This window comes from Catharus ustulatus, chromosome 18 (genome assembly GCF_009819885.2).
Source record: "Catharus ustulatus isolate bCatUst1 chromosome 18, bCatUst1.pri.v2, whole genome shotgun sequence".
Lineage (NCBI taxonomy): Eukaryota > Metazoa > Chordata > Aves > Passeriformes > Turdidae > Catharus > Catharus ustulatus.
The window spans coordinates 10,570,674-10,593,230 of NC_046238.1; the positions used below are offsets into that span (position 1 = coordinate 10,570,674).

Genomic DNA, 22,557 nt, shown 5'->3' on the forward strand with positions numbered 1-22,557 from the left:
TGTCACAGGGAGAGCACACAGACCTCACATCCTCCTCCCTGGCAGCCTGGTAGAAAACCTCCTGTTGGCAATGCAAAGCCTGGGAAGCATAGCTGGCTGCTCCCACTGTGTCCAGGGGAACAGTGTTTTCATCTTTCTCTGCTGAACACTTCCCTTTTGCCTGCTCTCTCAGGCTTCTGACCTCTTTTCTGCTACTGAGTTTCCATCCAGCCTGCATCCCCATTTTGGATCCTGACACACTGCTGGAGACACACTCTGAGATTCAACGGCCTGGGCACTGTGGTGCTCTGGACCTGGTGAATCAGTTCCTCTTTCCTGCACACCCTGCTCCAGCACTGTGGTAATCATTTGCAGACATACATGAGGACAAGGTTCACAGCCTAACTATACTAAACAAAAAATTATCTTGGGATTGAATGTAAATTTACATAAGTAGATAACCTTTTTTTCTTTAAGTAATATATCATATAGGTACTGGCTGTGTTGCATACATCTGTCTCTTAGCTAAGCTTAGGGACTGTTGGGTACAGTTTCTAGGAATCTACTGCTCACAGCAAAATGCAGTTTCTAGGATCTCAAGGCCATGCCAAGTCTCACATACTGAGCATAAGATCTGTTATCCTTGCTGCTGCTGTTCCATACCCACAGAACCTGCATTTTGGCTATTTTGAAGCATAGCAACCCTCCCTCTCTGTCACTTTGGGATTTTTATGGGGCAGATATTTTGGTTTTGCAGGGCATGCTGTGGGAGAGGTACCCTGCAGGCACCACAGGTGAACCACAACCAAAACTGCTGCAGAACTAATAGGCTTGTGCTGGGGACCCCCTCGCCCATTATGTGGCCCAACACAGCTGCCAAGTGGGAGATACACAAACCTATCTCAGAGCCCAAAAAATGCAAGTCAGGATCTCAGTCAACTCAGTGGATTTCACAACTTAAAGAATCAGATGCATAGGCACAGAGCCCAACTTTTTGCCCTGAAAAAAAAAAAATCCAGAAAGCCGCTACAAATTTTCACAGAGTTTCTAAGCAGAAACTGAGAAAGAAGCCAAAATATACAAGCTAGATACAGGGATAAAACTGGATGAAAGTCCACAGTGAATGTGAGTTTCATATCCAAACTAGCAGGGAAAATGCTGTAAAACAGTCACACTGGAGCTCCCAGCACCACAGGAACCATTCTGTCTGGGATTCCCCACTTGTTTTCAGTACTACAGAACAAATACCTCCAGGAAAGCTGATGTGACTGTAAGTCATGGGGGTGTAGGGATCCCATTCCCTGCAACAGGGACCCCTCACATGCTCAACCTCTCTCCTATTCTTGGCCCTAAAAGTACCATAATATTTTGAGGTATCTAAGTGTATGCCAAGAGACTGACATTGCCTTTCAGTTTCTGTGGATGGCACCGTTCTCCAAAAGTTTTCCTTGGGATAGACAATTGCATATGTGCATTTCTACCTTTTCAGTCTTCCCAATGGCTTCCTCTTTCCATTCCAATACAGCTTTTTTCAATACATCCTGCTTCTGTTGTTCCTCTGCTATGTAAGCAGTTCTCTCTCTATTCTTACTTTTTTTTTTTTTCTTTTTTCTCTAGCTCTGCACAGCAGCTACTTGCTAGTTACTCAGAACCCAAATAATTTAGGTCAAAAAGCTCAGTGAATCTGATGTGGTTTGTTTCACATAAAAAGAGTGAAATTGAAAACCACCTTATTCTTCTCAACTGAAATGCTGCATCCCTATTAATTCAGGTGTATAAATAACACTCTCTAATGCTGCATCAAGGGCTCTGCTGTGTGATTAAACCTGCCTCCCTGACCTGTAATTAGAAACTTTGGTTTTGAAAGGCAGTTTGCAGAGAGAAAAGGAGAAAGAAAGAGAGAAAGGAACCAGCTCTCAGACCCAACAATTTTGTTCTTAATAAATTATTCAGAGTTTTTGAAAGTTGAGCTGGATTTCCATCTGCTAGCATTAAAGACCCAAAGGGAAGAACTGAAGGATTCTCACAGCAGAACACAACAGCACAGAGCATGGGGCTGGAAACCAAAACCCAGCAGAGAAGTTTGCTGTGTCCTCTGCCTGTCCCTGCCCCACTCAGCTGCTGCCTGTGCATGCCTGGACTTCCAGCAGGTCTCAGAGTAATGAAGAGTGACCCTCCACCAGAGTAGCACTGAGCTAGTCATGTGTTTGGGACATAACATTAGAAGAAAACCCCCAAATTTCATTAATGTTTTACAAATGTCAGTGGAATCCGGCAATGAACATGCAAAATAGCGAGGGTGATGAGTACAGAAACAACAGATTGCATGGTTGTACAGCAATAATATATAGCCCTTTTCAAGACAAGTAATTAAAGATGAATTATAAATGATTGAACTGATTTTTTGCTCCAGGGGCAGACAGTACAGACCATTGTACTATTAGAGATGCTAATCACTGTTAGTTGCAACCCCAAGGTACACCTGCTGTTATAAGGTGAACTTCTCACTTGGAAGTGGGGAGATGGTAAATATCTTTTTCTCCTGGAGTCACAGTAAAAAAAATACTATTCCTTCAGCCAAATGTTGACTCATTTTAATATTAAGAAACAAACAACAAACCAAAACCAAACAAAACATCCCAATTTTTGCAAAGGATGTCAGAAATCTTTCCTCCTTCCACAAACTGGGGATAGAACAAGCTTTTGAGCACCAGATAACACAGGTGATGAACTGGCCCTGGGATGAGAGGTCTCTGGCCTTGGGTATTTGGCAGCTGTTTCCAGAGCTCTGCTTGACTTCAGATCACAGAGATTTTGTGATGAATTCCTCCTCTGGTTACACCTATAATCTTTGTGTTGAGGGTGTGACTGACATCAGTTTCAGTCTTTTATGTTTTCAGGCTCAAGTTTGCAAGGCCTCACACCAGGGGAATCAAGAGTCTGATAATTTTCTGCATAACTGTTTTTCTCTAGGAACTTTATCAGGTTGATCCAAAGTTTCAGGGCAGGCTTATGAATTGAGACATCAGGTTTAAGGAGACTTAAGTCAGAGAGGGAAAACCTGAGTTTCACATCTCAATGACCCTTTGGTCAAAACACCTGACCTCACTGAATTCTCCAATACTTTATACCTTCCACTGTGTTTTTTTACATGCACAATTTTAACAAAAAGAACAGGCTAAATCTACCAAAATAATAAAATGTCACTGGTGGAAATGTCTTCATTCCAATTTGCCTAAGTTTGTAAATGTATAAGGTACAGAGCCACTGGGGACACAGACTTGGTACGAGGGTGTGGATCCATGAAACAAAAGAGTCCTTCAAATTCAATAACAAGTTTAAGTAATCTTTTGTGTTTGCAGTGTGGTAGAGTCCAAGTTTATCACAGAGTTGCCAGAACATAAATCTGATACAAACTACTTTGGATTAGACAGCACAGCAGAAAGAGCTTTACTAGAGTACTGTGACAAGTTTTATGAACTTTTTAAAGAAACAGGACTTGGAAATACTAGCACTGTTGTTATTGTTTTGAGGGCTTGAATCCTCAGCACTAAGGGAAGAAGAATAAAGCTAACAAATTCAGAAAAAAAGAGCAGTACTTGAAACTCGTATTAAGACACATTTGTTTTTTAACTGGAATTTTATGTCACTTGTGCTTAGAGCTGAGTCCTGTGAATCCAGCATGCTCTGCCTTCCTTGGATACAACCATGGGGTCTCCTCCCCCCGTTTTTACAAATCCTCAGTGAGTATTGTGTCACTTCTCTAGGCTTGCTTTTGAGGGTCTCTCTCATCTTTTAACATTGGTATGTGAATACATGAGCTAAAAAAGAACTAGGAATACATCAACTCCCAGGGACTACCTGTGTGTGCACGGTACCTTCAGGTGAGTGCCCTGGAGCCCCAGAGATGCAGCACCTCTGCACCAGCACAGAGGGGAGCAGCCAGACAGCAGCTCCAGCTCTCTGCAGGGACCATGTCCAGGGTGGGTGACTTGTGTGGCTCTGTCAGAGCTCTGTCCAGCCCTGGGCTCCACGCTGGCCTGCTTGAGTTACTAACCAGTTTCTCTGGTTTCCAGCAAGTTATACATGGCCAGGACCAGCCCACATGGCTTGAAACCTTTTCTGCCATCTGCAGCCATGGCCCCTCACTCTCTGCAGCCATCAGCAGAATTGCTCAGGGTGAGGTGGCTGCCTGCCCTCTATTCCTCATTTCTTGTGGGCAGTTTACTCTCTACAGCCATTCCTTTGAAGATTTTGCTCTCCCATACAGAGATTTATTCCGTAAGCCTCACACTCCCCCTGCACAAATGCCTCATATGCCACCTTCCCAAGCTTCTCAGCTCCCCTGGCAATGTCTGGGGCACGTGCATGCCCTCAAGCAGGCTGCGTATGTGTTGCTGTGATCGCAGCATTTTCCTCTTCAGGAATCTCTTATTCTCTCTTACAATAGCATTTTAATGCCCCATCTACCTCCATTCCCCGAGTAAATGGGTTCTCTAAATGCCACTGTCAGGGCTCCTGTGCATGCCTACAGTACTGCTCTAGCAGGGCACCCTCAACTCGCTCTCATCAGGGCTTCTTTTTCCTTCTAACTTCACATCTCGATTCTCCTCCAGTTCTGCAGAGGTTTTGTACAACCCCGGCATTTATCTGGTCACAGATCTTTCTGTGTGCTCACATAACTTTTCTAGAGCAATAGACAGAGATGAGATAAAGCTATCACCGGGTTACTTCACACCTTCAAGTGCAGTGGTGTCCAAATCACTGCTGCTTCACAAACCCCTTTTGGATTCCTAGTATTTCTCTCTGACTATAATAATAGAAAGTCGCTGAAATGTTTGTAGTTGATCAGATGAAGCATTTAGGAGTCATCCTATACCATGAAGTTAGAGAGAAACAATGACCAGATGAGCACACAGCCTCACAAGTTTAGCCTTAGACATAATGAAAATCAAAGGGAAATGTCTGCCATTCAAACACTGAGCTGAATCACAGCGGAATAATGTTCAGTTGGACTTGGGAAAAAGAGGGTTTATGTGAGGTTTTCTTGGTGACATCCCAAGTGGTTTCAAAATTTCAGAATAAAAGATGGATCTGATGGTTTTTATTACTCCTAACCTCCAGGCTGAAATATGGTACTATACTGAAAAATAAATCTAAAAAAAAAAAAAAAAAAGGCTTAAAAAAAAAAAAGGAGGAATTGTTCAGCATCTATCTATTAAACTCCAGTGACTCTGAAGAACACCTTCCCAGTTCCTCAGTACAAATGTTTTTCTAGCTTTCAGAATGCAGAGAGGGTTCTAAAAATCAAGCTGAGTTTCTGAGCATCAACAGAGGTGCCATTTCTACACTGCAGCTTTGAAAATATGATTAAAGTCTGAAGCACAATGCTGTGCTCCGTGGGACATATCTGACCCACACGCTGCCTTTTCAACACTCTGCTTTTTCTAAATCATGTACATTATGAGTGAATAGGAAGAAAACGTGTAAACAAGAGCAGAAAAGGTCATTGCAAGTTCATTAATTCTGATCACTTAATAAGCTGTAAATTGAAGTGCATGAATTGCATTCTCTTGAACACCAGGATAAATTTGAAGAATCTCTATTGACTTAATTTACGCTGATATGCATTAGAATAGTTTCTGGCACATTCAGAATCAAAATAATTATTACAGCAACATTCAAGACCAGAAGGCACCCAGTTCCCATTTAGTAACTAAATGAGGGACAGACTTACAAAAGTAAAGAATTCACCAATTAAAAACAAAAATCTTAATTATTTTTAAAGGTGGTGCAGAGGCACAATCATAGGGATTGTGAAATTTAGGGCTGCAGGACTGGCTTTAAGAAGCAGAGTGACACTTTGCACCTAACTAATGAGAACACTGTGTTGTGCAAAAGAGCTACTGCTGTCCTCTGTGCCTGCTTCTCACAGAAGACAAAGTTGAAGTGTATACAAGGAGGCAGAACTGTTTGAATAACTTTGTCAAGCCAACAATCAGAGTGGTACTGATATATTTCAGAGCTTTTTGCTTGTAGGTCCCCTCAGAGGTCATGAGGACTCCAGGAGGATATCTTCCTATGCTAAAACAAACATTGTTTTGGAATTCTTTACTCCGTGGTTAGGATGCTGTCCAAGAAATCTTACACTAGGTTTCTTGGAAAATAAAACACTTGGCCACTTCTAGGGACTAAAAGGTATCCTCAACATCTTCCTGAATACCTTAAGTATCTAAAATGAAGACAGATAAAAGCATCATGGTAGGAGAAACAAGCTGAGAAAACTCTAAAAAGAGTTTAAAATAAATCACTGGGGCTGCTCGGTTGCAATACTACGAAGTTTCCTCTGTCTTCTGCTGCTTGTGGTTTGTCTGCAAGAAAGTCCCAAGAAGGCAGATCTAAAGCGATGCCCTTGAAACCTGCATCTGTGAGTGCTTGGGAAGGATCCAGCGACGTGTCCAGCGAGCTCCTCCTGCCGGCTGCTCTCCCGGCACCCGGGCTCGTGCCCATAGACCTGAATTTCGCTTTGGCTTCTCAGGAAGCTGAAGGGAGGCAAAGCTAATGCCACATCTTCCTTATTGTCATAGCAATCATGTCTATCACATCACTGCCCATCCCCTCCAGGAGTCTCAGACACGTGGAAGTGCTGTGGTCCATGCCGGGAGCTGGGCAGAGCAGCAGCTGCAGAGGAGCTTGGGGAGCCTGAGGAGCAAAGGTGAGCAGGGCTGGCAGCAAGGACAGCAGGAAAAAGGGGCACAGACACAGTGACCAAGCAAGAAGAGCAGAGCAGGTTTGACAGTGACAACAAATAGCCAGGAGATCAGTGAGCCCACAGGGATGTGCCAGGTCTGAAGCCAAGCCAGGAAATCAAGTCAGGATCAGCCACAGCCAGGTCCACAGTCAGGCACAAACACCCTTAGAGCCCACACCAAATGAGGACTGAGGACAAGGGCAGCTCTGTGCCATGGCTCCCAATGCAACTGGGGAGGCCCCAGCTGGCTTCTCCCAGCTCTTTGGCAGACAGCTCTTCTCACAGCACTCTGATCCCAGATTACATTCCACTGTATCATGACAGACCTCGAACACAGGCAGCCAAACCTGTAGGACAGGGGTAGGAGGTTGCAGAATCAGCTGGTGCACTCAGGGCCCTATCAACACACTGCCCAGCACAGCCAGGGGACAACATAAAAATTATTCCAAATGCTGGCAAAGGAACCTGGGTACAAGTATGCCACAGAGGTTAGCAGTGTGCAAGGCTGACAATCTGTACTTCAGCTGTTTCTGGGTCTGCTGAGGAATTACCTTTGCAGGGCACTGTATGTGTGCTCGTGTTTTGCCAGTCTGTTGGGAAACCCTTCTTTCTAGGCCAAAGTAAAGAAAACTGCCACTGAGATGTGATGACAAAGCCTTTTCACATTTTTAGCTTGTAACTTAAACCAGAAAAAATGCAAATGTAAACTAATTTTGGTTTTCCATTTAAAAAGATACCCACACCATATATTCCTCTGTGACATTTCGTTTGCTCAGCTCTATGGTCAAACTATGTCCTAAAAGAAGAACACAGACAAGACATACTGGTACCCCATTTCCTACCTCCTCACAGGTGACATCTGCCATGGCCCTGCACTGGCAGGTCTTGTAGGTATCTGCATCAGTCCAAACTCCCAACCCTGCCTGCATGGAGAGGTGAAACTTCCTGGGGTAACAAAACCCAAGTGGTAGATAACAGCTGTTTTCCAAAGAGAACTTGTTGAATCAATAAGGAAAGACTAACCCTTTGGAAAATGGTGTCCATGATTATCTTATTGAGTTACACCAGGAAAAATCAAACAGAGAGCAAGGAAGGGAAAAAATATTAGGTGAGCATCCCAAAAGTGTTTCCAGCTGCACCGGGACACTGATACACTGCTCAGATAAAGCCAGTCTGCCCTGAAAAATATACATGGATACAGCAGAGAGCAATGGTCTACTGAAAAAAGCACATATTTTATCAATATTGATTTTAAAAGCCTCCAAATTATGTAAAATATTTTGGAAAAAAAAGCCACACTTACGAAGAGGAACCCATAATTTTGCTGAGGTGGCCAGGGATATATTGTATCTCCTTTCATATAGAGCACTGAAAGCATACAGGACTGTTAAATGTGGCTTCTCTGCCAAGTAATTGTATTCTTGTACTTTATATTTCCAGTGTGAAAAATCTAATGAAACATTTCAAACCAAAGCCGTTTCCTTGGAGCTGCCTTTGACCTTCTTTTCCTTCTCTCTCAGCCAAATCTCCCTGCCAGGATGAATTCAGACCTAATGTCTGCTCCTCCCACCAGGCTTTTGGATATGTGACAATGTCCTAGTCACTGGGAGCTGTGCCTGCTGGTGTCCATTGTCTTGTGTCCAGTTTGGGAGAGGGCTTTTAAGGAAAAGCCCAGAATTAAATTTATGAAGAGTCCAATGATTTACAGGAATGACCAACCCTGTAGCTATTTTCTGCACACATCTACCAAAAACTTTTGAGCCCTTACTAACTAACTCACAAGGCTCCAGCATAGGAATGGTTCAGGGTCCAAGAAAAAAACTTTTGAAAGTTTAAAAAACAAAACAAATAAACAAAAACAAACTTGAAATGAGGGTCTCATCTAAAAATACTACAAGCCTGTGCATCAGCTAGAGGTGTGGTAGTGGGACTGCCTTCCAAGCTGCTGTGCAGAGCCTGTTCCATTCCCAGCAGGCACCAAAAAGGGTTACACACAGCCCAGACAGAGCTGCTGGCTGTGCTCTGTGGAATGCACCAGTCCCAGCAGCTCAGTGACAGGCACAGCACAGTCGTGCAGCCTGAGCACAGCCAAGGCACGACATCATGACACTGAGGTCCCAGTGCAGTGACAGGACATAAGGAAGGGTCCTAGAAAGGTGCTGCTCACAATGGAAATGCCAGGTGCATTGCCCAGGTAAAAGAGGAGTGGGTCTGTGGGATAGGGAATGCAGACCAGCAGCCAGGTGCAGCAGCTGATGCAAGGCTCTGGATAATCCACCAATGCTGCTGATGGTATGGTTGGACACTAACAGGAGAAAATCACATTATATGCCTTACTTACAATCAGTGCAAATCTGCAGAAATACTATGTGTATCATGTGTCTCTCTTTGTGTGCTGTCCTCTATGCCTGCCCTATATAGTTTTGGTACATGAACAAATGCATACTTTGAGAGAAAATAAAACTGCTTTCTCTGTTAAATCTCCTGTGATCACACCACAAACCAAAAAACCTTTGCAGATTATCCATCCAATTCCCACATTAAATCAGTATGTTGCTTGACAAACATTTTCATTTAAAGACCAAGTGCCTGCTAGGAATTCACAACTAGGCCTGAGCTCTTTGTCTGCAAACTCTCAACTTTTCTTCTTCAGCCCCCTGTGCCCCCTTCCATCAGTGTTCTGCAATTTGCCAGCCTCCTTTATGTCTCAGTTATGTCCACACAATGTAAGGCAGGCAGACCCATGTGTCCACAAACAGAAAAGCTCCTCCAGCTCACAATAACTCAGCAGGCTTCTGCGATTTTCAGAGCCCGCATTACTGTGTGCCCATATCTGCTGTCAAATTACAGCCTGGACACAGGCTCCACTGCTAACCTCAGCCCTACCCCACACATGAAATTGTCTTGCAATTCATCTTGTCCTGCAGCTCTTCCTATACAAAGTGGTGTAAACCTGGCTGATGCTTCCAGGAAATAAAAAACAAGCTTACCTCTCCAAATATGTGCTATGATTTTATGGTCCCTCTCTGCAACCTACTGAGAGTGGATGTGCTCCATACCATGTATTTAAAACACATCAACACAGATTTGAAGGGTGTGCAGTCCTCCTGAGGTTTCTAAAGGAAAATAGAGATGAAAGCCATAAAAAACAATCCTTCATACACAGCAGAAGTTGAGAAGTAAAATTTAAACATAAGTTCATGTTTCCCTTTAGTGCAAGTTCTGGCAGTCCCAAGACTGTTCTAACTTCTAGCTGCTTGTCATGGCTGTAACACCACAGCAGTGAGGGAAACCCTGAGTACATTTACTTCAACCTTAAAGCCTTCCCCTAAAACCCTCACCTTGCCCTACTCTGTCTGAGGCTGTGAAAAGACAATAATAACAGGAAGCTGCTCCTAGAGTTCCTACAAAGGAGACAGTTGTTTTCATGCCCTGCCTCATTGCAAACACCTGTACATAGGAAAGATGACATGCACAGATCACACACAAACCTGTAATCGAGGCAAGCCAGGATGTTATTGACTGTAATTGCTGTTGTTGGTCTCGACCTTCTCCTCGAGGTGTCTCCACCTCCCATTACAATGTCACAGCTAAAGGAGCTCCCTGGTGGTCTGCGAAAAAGCAAAACAAAAATAGCAAGAGAGAACTGACATTGTTTAGATAAAAATAAAATTAATTCTGAATCAACAATTCAGACAAAGTAATGTTGCATAAAAGTAGGCTTAAAGAGATTTCTCTGGCAGTGTTAACAGTGATATTTTATATATATAAAGCACTCTGCACCCCAAATCCTCAAGATGTTACAATAAAAGAGAAAACACTACCTTTCTCCAGTGTTTTGCAGAAAAAGTGAGGCACAGGCATTCACAGGGCTTTGCAGAGTAACTGAAAATTTACCCCCAGAATGAAGAACAGAATCCAGGGGTTTTAATCCATTAGCCAGTTATGTGCATTATTTTAAAGCAGCACTTGGATTTACTCATTTTAGTGTAGGTTGGGCAAAAAGGAGCACTAAGGCAGAAATATACATGTGTTCTTAAACCAAGACACACAAGACACCCCAAGACACATCTTAAACCAAGACTTTCCTCCTGGAACAGCAATAAGGACACCCTGCAGCCCAAGGTTTTCTATGCAGCCATAAGATCTTCATCCTCTTGAGAGTGCTGGTAGCCAGGATAACCCCATATCCATATTCTACACCCAGTGCATGCTGCAGGAGAGAAAGATAATAAAGGCTGTGACAGAACTCCATCAGGGAAGTCCTTCTGGGCCCCATTTCCATCAGCTCATAAAAGGAACAGCCTGGACCCACATGCTGGGCTCTGCTAAGGCTGCTCCAGATTGCAGCTCCTCATTTGCAAAAGAAATGACCCATTCATTTCCCTCTGATCTCTGCAGATACTTCAGACTGCTGAGCTCATCTGCCGATGGCTCCCAACACTATGAGCCAGCATCCTCAAACAGGTGCTCTCAGGCAAACCCCTCCACCTTTCCAGGCACGCTGAACTAAGGCAGCTTCAAGAATCCTGAATCAAGACTCCCAGGAGGCTATTTGTGCATGGCCTGGGAATGTTCAGCCCTCAATGCATTTATTTCCTGTTCAGAAAAGCAGAGGCCACATATGAAAATGAGGTACAGATGAGAAGGTGTGCATTTCGTCAAGTGAAGTTAAAATATGTAAATGCACACTCACATGCTTGTATGAGTATGCATTTGACAACACAGATTTCTTCCCTGCAACTCCTGACAGCTACACCTTCTGTTAGTGTGTGGTGGCTCCAGCAGGTCCTGAAGTCCCTCTAGACTACTCGGTGACTTGTGCCTGGCAGTTCTCACCTCTGCAGCAGATTTCCAGACTCAGTTTTATGACCAGAGATGAAAGGTGACAATGCTACATCAGCAGAGGAATCCCCGTGATTGTGATTGTATTGCATCCCAAGAAAAAGACACATCTCTTCAGACACACCCATTTACCTTGGCATTCACAGCCTTATTACCAAGAGTATCACAATACATATTGACTTTAGTTCTTAACAGCCCCATTCCGGAGAGATTACTCCACTCCACAGCTAAGGATACAAAGGCATTCGGTGGCTGAACTGGGAATTCAATGCTGGTTTCAAGTTCAAATTCAGAGTCCTGCTCACTGGATTAATCACTGGACAGCATTTTTCTACTTGGCAGAGAATGTGAGTTTTCAGGTCTGAAAGAATACTGAGGTTCTCAGATGGAGTCACAGATATATGTATCACAGACTAATATATTTGTCAATAAAAGTAGCATAAAAACGAAGCAAGCTAGGTCAGCTCTTCGTTGGTCTCCAAGGAACACTCAATTATTAGAGGGAGCATAACCATCTTTAATAAGTAAGCTGTTTTGGAAGCTGAACTGTTTGTTCCGAGTGCCACATAGACAGCTCTTGCTACTGGCAGAGGAGGCCTGTGAATCAGAGCCCGAAATCTGATGCAAGAGAAATTTGGGCGTCTCAAACTGATTTCCCCAGCAGAGAACAGCCCTATTAGTTTGAGAAAGTCCCCTGCCTGCTTTCTCTCTGAGTAATTAAGAGTGAAATCCTCCTCTCAGTGACCCCAGTGCTCTCAGCCTAGGCTGATTTACACATGAAAGGAACCCTCTGAGGGGCTTTCTCTCTTTCACATTCACAACCAGGCAGGACCTATAAATAAAACCTTTCTGAAAACAGGAGCTTTCAAAAAGGTCTGTGTATGTGCACAAACGTGTATGAGAGAAAGGGAATGGCTGTGTGCACTCGAGGATGTGTGTTTGCATGCGTATGTGAGACGTGGGTGAGAAGAATGTGCATTCACGCACCAGCCCTCATGCAAACAAGTGTACTCAGAAAAGCATCTGCATGGATGTGGGAGCGTGCACAGGTGCTGGGGGCACTTACAGGAGCCAGAGGGCATGTCCAGGCTGGTTTCCAGCTAGCACAATTCCAGGGGTTCACCCCAGTCAGCTGAGTCATTCTAGAGTTACACATGGGAAATGAGAGCGCATTCAGACCCAACTGGGGTCGAGACCAAACTTTCCCTCCACAAAGCAGTAAAGTACTTGCAGATAAACACCGGTGCTTTACACTGCTTTGGCTTTAACGTGGGAGGTAACACAGAATCAGGGCTTAAGGCGTCTAGTCCTATGGTTTTGACAGAAGATGAGACTTTTAAAAGGTCACATCATCTCAGCTGTCTGGGAGAGAGTGAGTAGTGTTGCATTTTCCAGGGCTGTCATTGTTCAAAAGTAAACGTTCGTTTTCTGGAATATTAAACCCCTCAAAATTTGAAAAATAAACGATGAGACAGATGACCTGAAAGCAAAGGTCAAGAATCAAAAGGACTACCTTTGCAGCAGTGATAAACACAAAATATGCATCTGAACTGTCCCTCTCCCACTGTCCTGTTCATCTAAGCCAGGCCAGGATATCTCCCCTTCCATGAGGCCTACAGAGTACCCTACATAAGTTGCAGGAAACTTGGCAGTTAGTGTGACCCTGCCCTAATACAAAACAGGTGACTCGGAGCCAAGCCAGGACAGACCTCAGGGTTTCACAAAGCAGGTTTTGCTCTGTGGGTCTTTGCCCCTGTAAGAGGTGGCTTCTTAAGACCTGGCTATGACGTGTTCATTTCAGGACTGCAAATTGTTCTACTCCACTACTCCTGACCAGCTGAATCATTTCCTTTACTGAATCTGTGCCTGTGCCACATGCTAATGCCAGCAATCGGGATGTAGGTGTGTCAGAACCACTGCAGCTGCTCCACTGCTTGGTGGGAGACTCCAGAGTGTGAGAGGGGGGCAGGAGAGGTGCTGCACCCTTCTGACTTCATCACTGCTAATCGCACCTCTCGGCTCGCTCCCCCCCCCCGCCCCCAATTCTTATGCAAACATTTAGAAGAAGTAGGCAGAAAAAAAGGCACAAAACGGGAGACATAAAGAGTGCAAAGCCTCACAGGAACGCACAAAGCACAAAATGTCTCTTCTGCTCGTTCAAAAGACTCTTCCCAGCTCCTTGCACTAGGCAGGAGTGCGTGAGCAGGGATTCAGAGCTCCCCTCCCACTGAGCTCGCAGCTAAAGCCCTCCCCCAGTTCCCAGGGTCTTCAAATGAAGATTTGCATAGTAGTTCCAGATCATTCCCGAGAGAAGGGACAATGGGCCCTCTTCTCCCCATCCCTCCCTCCCAAAGCTGATAAAGCCCTGGTGAAAAGGGGAACAAAGGATTTACAGATGTCAGAATATTGATTTCTGCCGTTCCAGGACTACAGGGAGAAGATGAAGAAAACTTCTGCCCCCACAAACTCTGTGAAGTTTGAGACAGACGCTATCTCTGCAGCACGAACCCCGCGTTTGTTAAGCCAGTATCTGATGGAGGCAATATTGCTATTCGAGAGGAATGAGCAGGGCCCTGAAAATGCGAAAATGCACGGGGATGAGATTACAGCCTGCAATCCCGGAGAGTGCATTTGCTGTTCCCAGACGTGGTGAACGGAGCTGCATTTCCAGTGAAAGCAGTTTGCCACCAGGCGGGCCGGGCCGGCATTGCTCCGATACCTCCCTCCCAGCTCATGGGGACCCACGCTGGTATCCTGCCCTCTCTCTGCCACCCACCGCTGCAGCTGGGAAGAGGAACAGAAAGGAGGGTGAAAGACGAGTCTTTGGCAAGTGATTCGGAATCAGAGCGGTTCTCAAAACTCACTATATTTAGGGCCGTTACCTGAAAGCCAAAGCTCTGTTCTCCCACAAGCATTTCTGTGCACAATCCATGTAAACCCGAGAAGCTTCTGCACTACAAACACTCCTTTTCATTGTAGTGCATCACCTCTGCTGAGCTCCACCTCTACCAGCCCGCTGCAATCGTTCAAACTGTGCTGAACAGAACAGCGACATGATCCACGGTGTCACATGGCACTGCTGCACACCCAGCAGGACACTGGTACAGGGCAGCCAAGTGAGATTACAGAGTTCTGGCCTCACCTCCACCTGTCCCACCACTGCTGTGAAACAGCTTTCTCTCAGTCACTGCCTACTACCACTTCATAGACATATATTTTTTTCCCCCCCCTCACTTTTTAGAGCTCACTCTGTAGCATTTCTGCACTCAGAAAGTTCCTGGGATATTGGATCTTTTGCAAAAATGTACCTGATGAAAGTTTCTCAAAATGCTGGATTTAGGCCTGGATTTTTAAAGCTGATAAGGTATTTTCTAAATCAAACTTTAGGCCCTCAGATAGGTCAGCTGGGGGAAAACCCACCTGAAACCTTTTCTGCAAGGCACAGTAGTGAGTACAAGAGGGGTTTTCCCGGCCATGAGTCAATAATTCAGACAGAGCTGCAGAGCCAGAGCTGACTGTTCCCTCACTTTCCACACACCTTTGTAAAAACATGTGCTGTCAGAAGGCCTGCAATCATCACAGTGATAATAACCATCTCATATTGTAGAGTTAAACACATTTCATACAACTACATCAAAACATTACTCACAATACTCTTAAAATATCTAGGTTTCCTTCAATACCTGCCTGTCTTCCCTCAGCTAAAAGAAATTATTCTTCTGGAATCTTTTGTGTCTCCCAGCAGTCATTCCTAATTTACATTTAAAGATGTGAATCAGACCCACCAGACTCCTGATACACCTCATACAGAGATCAATCACATCTGTTGGGATGATGAAGACTAAGACAGACCCATTTTAAATCAGTGCAACTCAGACTGTACTGAACCTGCTACCACACTCAGGTTCAGGACAGACTCAAACCCCATTTTTGTTTCTCTCCACGAGCCCCTTGGATCTACATGGGTGACACAAGGTGCACTTGGGGCAGCTGTGCTAAGAGTTGCTACTATTGCCTTCTCCAAAGAGCATTTCCAGACTGTCAGAGGAGTAAAGGTGTCAGGGAGAACTTGGGAGAAGCAAACCTTGTCTGCTCTCACCTCCTGCTGAATACTTGCATGTTGTGTTTTGAGGCTGCAGCAGCAGCAGCACAGCTCACAAATCTGTTTTACTTTAGAGAGAATTTTCCCTCATCCTAGACAGATGTTTGCTTGTTTTCCTGATTCTTTGTTTTATCTAATTTGTAAACATTAGTGTCTGCTGCTTACTTAAAGTTCTTTTTGCTACAAACAACAGCAGTTTTGTTTATGTAGCTCCCGCTACAAATTTGCTTTAGGATACAGAACTTAATCTTAGTTTCATCACTGAAATATTGTACTAAATCATTCTCAGATCTTCTGCTTTCCCCCTAAAAAAACACATGCAAATTCCTTTTAAATTAAAAGTCTGATGGGTTAGACATCTCATAAGCCTGAATCCAAAGGGTGAAGGTGTGGAAAGGCAAAATCTAGCTCCAGTGTGGATTTAGCAAAGCAGGTGTGTGTGCACACGGTGAGCCCCAGTGGTTTGAGAGCTCTTTTGTACAAAATGCATCGTGTCCATGATGACAGAACACTTGTGCAGGTACACACAATATAACTTCTGGGAATAATTTCTTTCAGTATGGGAGCAAAGCTGTCCTTAAAATTATTTATTAAATAAAATAATACAAAAGCAAAGTACTGGAAGAGGTAATTGTAGTTTAAAAAAAATAAGAGAAGAACAAAGAAATCAAAGCACTTTTAACAGTTTACAGTGCCCAGATAAAGTAAATAACTGAGCAATATTTTTATGGTAAGGTGTGTTTCACAACAGCCTTCAAGGTTCTGGCTATCTTTCCTTTATGCTACACAGTAAATCGGACACGAGCCCTGCTCCAAGTGAAAATGGGTAAAGAAATCCCGCTCCCCAGCAGCAAACACATCTCTCTACCATCTTATGGCCATGGCACACTGCATGCCTTGGTCTTGGCAACAGAGAAGCAACCTATTCCATGGGACCAAGGTGTGCACACGACCAACAAACCTCCTCCTTCCAACAACCTTGTTTGGAGTAAAACACAATTCCTCCATGTCATTCCTCTCAGGCCAGCCCCTACCACCGTCCTTCCCAAAAGGTCAGTTTATTTGCTTTTTTATGTTACAATTTCTGCATGCATCATGGGAATACTCTCGTTTTGCTGTGGGGTTTTAAGTGCTGAAAAATGTACTGTCCACAGACACAGCTTCTGCCAAAAGTCAAACAGCCACCACAGGCATCGACAGGCACCACATCAGGCACCAGTAAAGAACTAAAAGAGAATCTAGGTATGTGTAATTTTTTTTTTTCTGGAGATCTTGTGTTCATTCAAGTCATGTTATTATTTCAGTAGAATCATCCCAGGAACTCATGTAATTAAAAACATTTAGTGCTATAGTGTTACATTTAGTGTTAACAGAACTGCACCATTTGAGGGGCTCTTTGATCCCCTCATGCCTGGGATGTCCCCAGCATTTTCCCTGATCCCACAGCCTCAGGACTTCTCACTCTCTTAACTACTTCTCACTCTCTACCTGACAGGAGGTTGTAGGCAGGTGAGGGTCGGCCTCTTCTCCCAGGCAATAGCAACAGCACAAGAGGAAATGGCCTCCAGCTGCACCAGGGGAGGTTAAGGTTGGACATCAGCAGTAATTTCTCCACAGGAAGTGTGATCAGACATTGCAATGGGCTGCTCAGGGAATCACGGTGGAATCACCGTCCCTGGAGGTGTTTAAGGAAAGACTGGACACAGCACTGAGTGCCACGGTCTGGCTGACACGGTAGTGCTAGGTCATAGCACGGACACTATGCCCTCCGAGGTCACCTCCAACCTAGGCGAGTCTGTACGTGTCACCTTGAGGCTGTGTCTCCGCCCCAGGACGAGCTCCCAGCCCCTCCCGACTCGCTCCGCCCTCAGCACCAAGATGGCGCCGGCCGCCCTCAGGCCGCACCGCCCGTGACGTCACCGCCTTCCCCTCCCGCGCGGGCGGCGCGTGCGCGCGGGCCGTGCCGCTCAAGGTCAGCGCGGCCGCTGCCGCCGGCGGTTCCGCCCGGCGCGGTTCCGGTTCCGGTCCCGGTGGCGGTGTGCGGACAGGACGACATGGCGGCGCTCGGACGGCTGTCCCGCCTGCTGCTTGGCGCCGCCGCCCCGCGCTCCCTGCCGGCGCGCGGCTTGGCGGCGGCCGCGGCACACGAGGAGGGTGGAGGTAACGGGGCTCTGCGGGGCGAGGCGGAGCCGCGGCAGCCGGTGCCCTTGAGAGCCGGTGCCCTTCGCTGCGGGAACGGGGCATAGCAGGCGCTCGGTGCGGGCCCCCGCCGGGACAGCGCGGCTTGAATTGTGAGCGCGGATCCCCGTTACAAACGGGAGGGAGCGCGGGACACGGGGTTCATTAGTGCCTCGTCAATGCGCTCACTGTACCGACCGCGCTGTCAGTCAGTCATAAAGCCGTGGTGGTTGTTCTAATTGCTGTCCCTGCCCCCGCCCAGCCCGTATGTGGAAGATGTTGACCTTCGTGGTGGCGCTGCCCGGCGTGGGTGTGTGCATGCTCAACTGCTACCTGAAGGCACATCACGGGCACGAGCGGCCCGAGTTCGTGCCCTACCCGCACCTCCGCATCAGGACCAAGGTACTGCTGCCCGCGGTGTGCGGCTGCCCCCTGCTCCTCCGCGGCTGCACAGCTTCCTACGAAATTGCTGCAGCCTCTTTTCCTATCTTGACTGCTATGTGAGATGGCTGTGATACCAACTCATGGCTGTTTCTGAGGCAGTGAGGGTTTGTCTCAGCTCTGATGAAGTACCATGATATTCACAGGCCTTCCCACCCCAGAGCGATTCTCCTAATGTCTTGCTGAAAAACGTTTCAGTCCTAGAGCTGCTCTACTTAAAGTAACACAGCTCTAAAAGGTAGCAGAGGAGATCCCAAATGCTCAGAATTGGGGTCCTCATAATACAGCAAAGTGCATGTTTAAGTAAGAGCAAAGACTGTGCTGTTTAGAGACTGTAGCCCCCAGCTAAGAGGGCCAGTATTCCAGCTCTTGCTTCCTCCATCCTGGGAGCCAGCTTGCTTAATTCACCAGTCTGTCAAGCTGTGTGATCATAGAATCATTTATATTGGTAAAGTCTTATGAGTTGAAGTCCAACCTTTGACTCATCTCCACCCTGTCAACCAGATCATGGCACTAAGTGCTATATCCAGTCTATACCTAAACACCTCCAGGGATGGAGACCCCAGCAGCCTGGGCACCTGATCCCAATGTTTAGCAGCCCTTTTTGTGAAGAAATTCATCCTGATGTCCAGCCTGAACAAAGCACAGCTTGAGGCTTTTTCCTTTTGTCCTGTCACTAATTGCCTGAGAGAATTGATGTTTGAGTCTGTACTGTTCTTGGTTTCAGGTGCTTGTAGGGATTGTTCAGGAACTGCCACTGGCTTATTTTCTTTCTTCTTTCAACAGCGTTTCCCCTGGGGTGATGGGAATAAAACTCTGTTTCACAACCCCCACGTTAACCCTCTCCCAACTGGTTATGAAGATTAAAACCAAGATCCTGACAACAGCCAGAACTTTGGCTCTTCCATCTTGAACCAGAATGTTGAGTGGGAACCATCATTTCTGGGGTCACAGTTTCAGAAACTCTTGTGTTTCTTCTGCGATGAAGCTGAGTGGTGTTGTGGGCCCTGTGTATACTTGTGATGGGGTCCTTTAAATAAACAGCTCTGAACGTGAATTTGGGATTTGACTTGTTTACCTGAATCCTTGGGAGCTTTTTAGTTCAGTATTTGCATAAAGCATTAAGGTTTCCCACAGAGTGCAGGAGCAAAGGGGTTTGACTGCCTGAATGCTAACACACATTCCTGTATCTGATAACACAAACAGCAATGCATTTGGCATAGTGCATGGATCAATCTCCTATTTTTCATGTCTGGTTTAACTGATGACTCTAAACTCACAGCCAGAAGAACAGATATGCAGATTAAAATTCAATATATACTGAAGCACATTCTCCATTATCAGGTTTTGTAATATTTATTAACAGTCATGAACGTGATTTGCTCTTGGTCTCTTCTGGCAGAGGGAATGGCAGCAAAGACGTTAAGCTCTGCCTTCACACCGTTTCACCATCAGCTCTCAAATTTTCAGGTACATCAGCACATATCTTGCTCACCACTCTGCTTTCCATAAAGCTGCAATCTGTAGAAAGTGTCTCACACAGGTTTTGCAGACGAAAACACAATTTTGGCTCTACTGCTTATGTTTGTATAACATGTACTGTGTCATGTAGAAGCTGCTTGAAGTAGAAGGGATAAGTGAGCCAAGAGCCTGAGCCTGTGCCAGTACAACCTTCACTTTCAAGTTTTTGCTCACTACAAGTCAACCATTTTCCAGTTCTTACTATAACTTCTGTATTTTTTGCACAATGTCAAACTGAGCTCTATCTCAGCTATCATCAGTGTGTTTCTTCTCAAAAGGTAAAATGCAGCAGCTGCTTTGGCATCTTGCTGTTGAAAGGAATGATAGATGGCAAGAGAGAGTCTCAAAGTGGGTACTGCAAGATGCTCTTCCCCATGTGTCCCTGTGATTTTTTTTGTCTGCTTACCAGTAGAAGATTGCTGAGGCAAGTTTTCCTTTGTTGAAAGTACAAGGCACTGATGGGCACAGCTGTTTTAAAGCTGACAGTCACATTACAATTAGCTATACATGAAGATCATAGGAAAGCAAACTGCTTTTGTATGTTATTCCTTAAAAAAGAAAAGCTACAGAGTTGACTGTCTCCAAAATGCTATTTACACACCCTTCCCTTATTCCTGTTTTTATTCATACCTGAGTGACACAGCACTTTGCCAACAGCCTGTTCTTCAGTGCTATATTTAACCCCTGTGCTGGCACTGTAGGAGCTCTCTGCACCTGAGAACAAGAGTGTGGCTCACTTGGGAATATGACTGGCACAGGAACAACAGCCTCAGGCTGCAGCAGTTTCTGATCCTCTGCACAAGGCCCACAGGACTCTGTCTGGGGTCTGTGAGGGGCTGTGGTATGGACAAGCCAGCTGTAATGTCTGAGAACTGCACCTTTTTGGTTGTTTTTTTTTTAAAGTAAAACCTTTAAATAATTAGTAGTAATTAAAAGCAGAGTGAAGCTTTCTTTTTTTCTAAAATTATGAAGTTATCTTTTGTCCTCAGGCCATAATATCTTTTACTGTTTCACCTGTGTTGGTGTAAGGAGAGGGGCAAGCTCTGTCCCATCCCCATGTGAGGATCAAACCACAGAAATGTGTAATGCTAAAGGAGAGAGAACTCAAGTTCAGGGATGTGTTGTCAACCTTCAGAAAAGGTTGAAGTAACCTCTGCATTAAAAGTCTTCCGCTGCTGAGCAGGCCACTTCCATCCCTCCTAGGGGTCACAGTCAGACTCTACTGCACAGTTACATACTTAAACAAAATATAACTTGGTTATATTTATTTTAGCCAAGCTGTTGCAGGTCCACTAGTGCTTTTAAACCACCTCTGTAGCTGACACAAAACAGTGCTTAAGCCCTTCAGTATTCAGGATTACGTGAAACTACCTTCTTCACCAAAAATTCAGCAGCAGAGATAATAGAAAGTACATTAACCCTTTCATATTCTTTTAAACACTTTCAAGTGTTATATAAATAAGCAAAAGAAATCAGTCACAAAGAAACCATCTCAGCCTACCCCAACCAGCACTCCCCCATTGCCAAGTACATTCAGTAGGAAGTTAGTTCACATGGATTTTTAGGCCGTTAGATGCTGAACCACTTTCACTGGAAAGGAGGCAGCAGTCACCACATGATCCAGTAGTTTTTTTTCTTTTAGCTGTTTTGTTTTCAAAAGCAGACATTTGTCACTTCCTAGAAAGCAGTTAACAAAAGTCTGTGGTACACCTGGTGATGGTGCTTAGTCCAAAGGCTCCTATTAGTGACTCCACCCATACAGCCAACATCAAGAGGAGTTTTCAGTTTTTCCTTTACTTGGGCCCATGAACTCCAGGCCCTCAATGGGTATGTCTTTTTCCTTGATTGCTTTCTGAAAAGAAGAAAAAGAAAACCAAATAATTAAACTCGGCACTTCTTTATAGCCCTCTATTATGTTACCTTTGGTACAAAACCCAGAAGCACAGAATCAGGTTGTAAAACACCTCTGAGATCATCGAGTCCAACCTATGATTCAAGAGCACCATGTCAGCGAGGCCATGGCCACACCCGGGCTCTGACTACACCCTGGGCAGCCCATTCCAACCTCTGGTCACCTCTTCTGTGACAAAAATTCCTCCTAATTCCAACCTAAACCTCCCTGGTGCATCCATAATCTCTTGTCCTATCGCTTGCTGCCTGAATAGAAACCATCTAAAAAGAAAGTTAAGAGTGATCTAGAAAATGTAGTCTTAAAGGTTAGTGTGAATAAAGCGTCAGTGTTCCAGTTGCTGCAGGATGTATGTACTGAGAACTCACTGAACTACAGTCCGCCCGACAGAGCAGCCATATAAGTCATGTACAATAAAAACCAGGAGACGCCTGTAAAATATTCCATGTCATAACCGACAGACACGGGGCGAGACAAACCCAGAGCTGCGTGTCCGGGTCCCTGGTGAGGCCTGAGGCTGCTCCTGGGACGGCGCTCGGAAGGGCCAGGGTGGGGAAGGACGCTGGGGCAGGGAGTGAAGGGGGCCGGGGTCCGGGCCGGACGCACCTGCACGCAGAGCTGGTAGCGCTTGAAGAGCTGCCCGCAGGGGTCACCGGCGCTGTCGCCCTTGAGGAACTTCTCGGCGAACCAGCGGTTGAAGCACTGGTCGTACTCGCGCTTCAGCTCCGTGCACGCCTCGCCCACACTGTTCATCGCGGCGGCCGCGCCGGGACAGGAAGGGCCGGGCCGGGCGCGCGGCCCAATGACGCACATCCGGCGCGCCCGTGACGT

The 22,557-nt window shown here is 45.6% G+C and overlaps 2 protein-coding genes and 1 long non-coding RNA gene across 3 annotated transcripts; 1 reads left to right on the forward strand and 2 right to left on the reverse strand.

The window, feature by feature from the left end:
• Positions 1–7,008: 7,008 nt before the first annotated feature.
• LOC117004629 lies at positions 7,009–17,497 on the reverse strand. The gene is made up of 4 exons (XR_004419656.1): positions 17,166–17,497; positions 10,222–10,341; positions 9,721–9,846; positions 7,009–7,077 (listed from the first exon to the last, which is right to left on the reverse strand). It is a non-coding gene; the product is annotated as an uncharacterized LOC117004629 (long non-coding RNA).
• A 196-nt stretch (positions 17,498–17,693) lies between these two features.
• On the forward strand, positions 17,694–19,353 carry LOC117004801 (cytochrome c oxidase subunit 6A1, mitochondrial). Its single transcript, XM_033075897.1, has 3 exons — positions 17,694–17,837; positions 18,118–18,257; positions 19,083–19,353. Exons 1-3 carry the CDS (start codon positions 17,732–17,734, stop codon positions 19,161–19,163), a joined length of 327 nt encoding a protein of 108 aa, XP_032931788.1. The 5' UTR covers positions 17,694–17,731; the 3' UTR covers positions 19,164–19,353.
• A 1,699-nt stretch (positions 19,354–21,052) lies between these two features.
• TRIAP1 (TP53 regulated inhibitor of apoptosis 1) lies at positions 21,053–22,539 on the reverse strand. The gene is made up of 2 exons (XM_033075898.2): positions 22,333–22,539; positions 21,053–21,669 (listed from the first exon to the last, which is right to left on the reverse strand). The coding sequence occupies exons 1-2, from the start codon at positions 22,537–22,539 to the stop codon at positions 21,586–21,588; spliced, it is 291 nt and encodes a 96-aa protein (XP_032931789.1). The 3' UTR covers positions 21,053–21,585.
• Between the last annotated feature and the right edge of the window lie 18 nt (positions 22,540–22,557).

Bases quoted from the DNA above. Each gene is read 5' to 3' on its own strand.
- LOC117004801 (XM_033075897.1), top strand. From the start codon at position 17,732: ATGGCGGCGCTCGGACGGCTGTCCCGCCTGCTGCTTGGCGCCGCCGCC. The intron at 17,838-18,117 runs GTAACGGGGCTC...GCCCCCGCCCAG, and splicing joins GGCACACGAGGAGGGTGGAG to CCCGTATGTGGAAGATGTTG. The intron at 18,258-19,082 runs GTACTGCTGCCC...TTCTTTCAACAG, and splicing joins ACCTCCGCATCAGGACCAAG to CGTTTCCCCTGGGGTGATGG.
- TRIAP1 (XM_033075898.2), bottom strand. From the start codon at position 22,539: ATGTGCGTCATTGGGCCGCGCGCCCGGCCCGGCCCTTCCTGTCCCGGC. The intron at 21,670-22,332 runs GTGCGTCCGGCC...TCTTCTTTTCAG, and splicing joins GCTACCAGCTCTGCGTGCAG to AAAGCAATCAAGGAAAAAGA.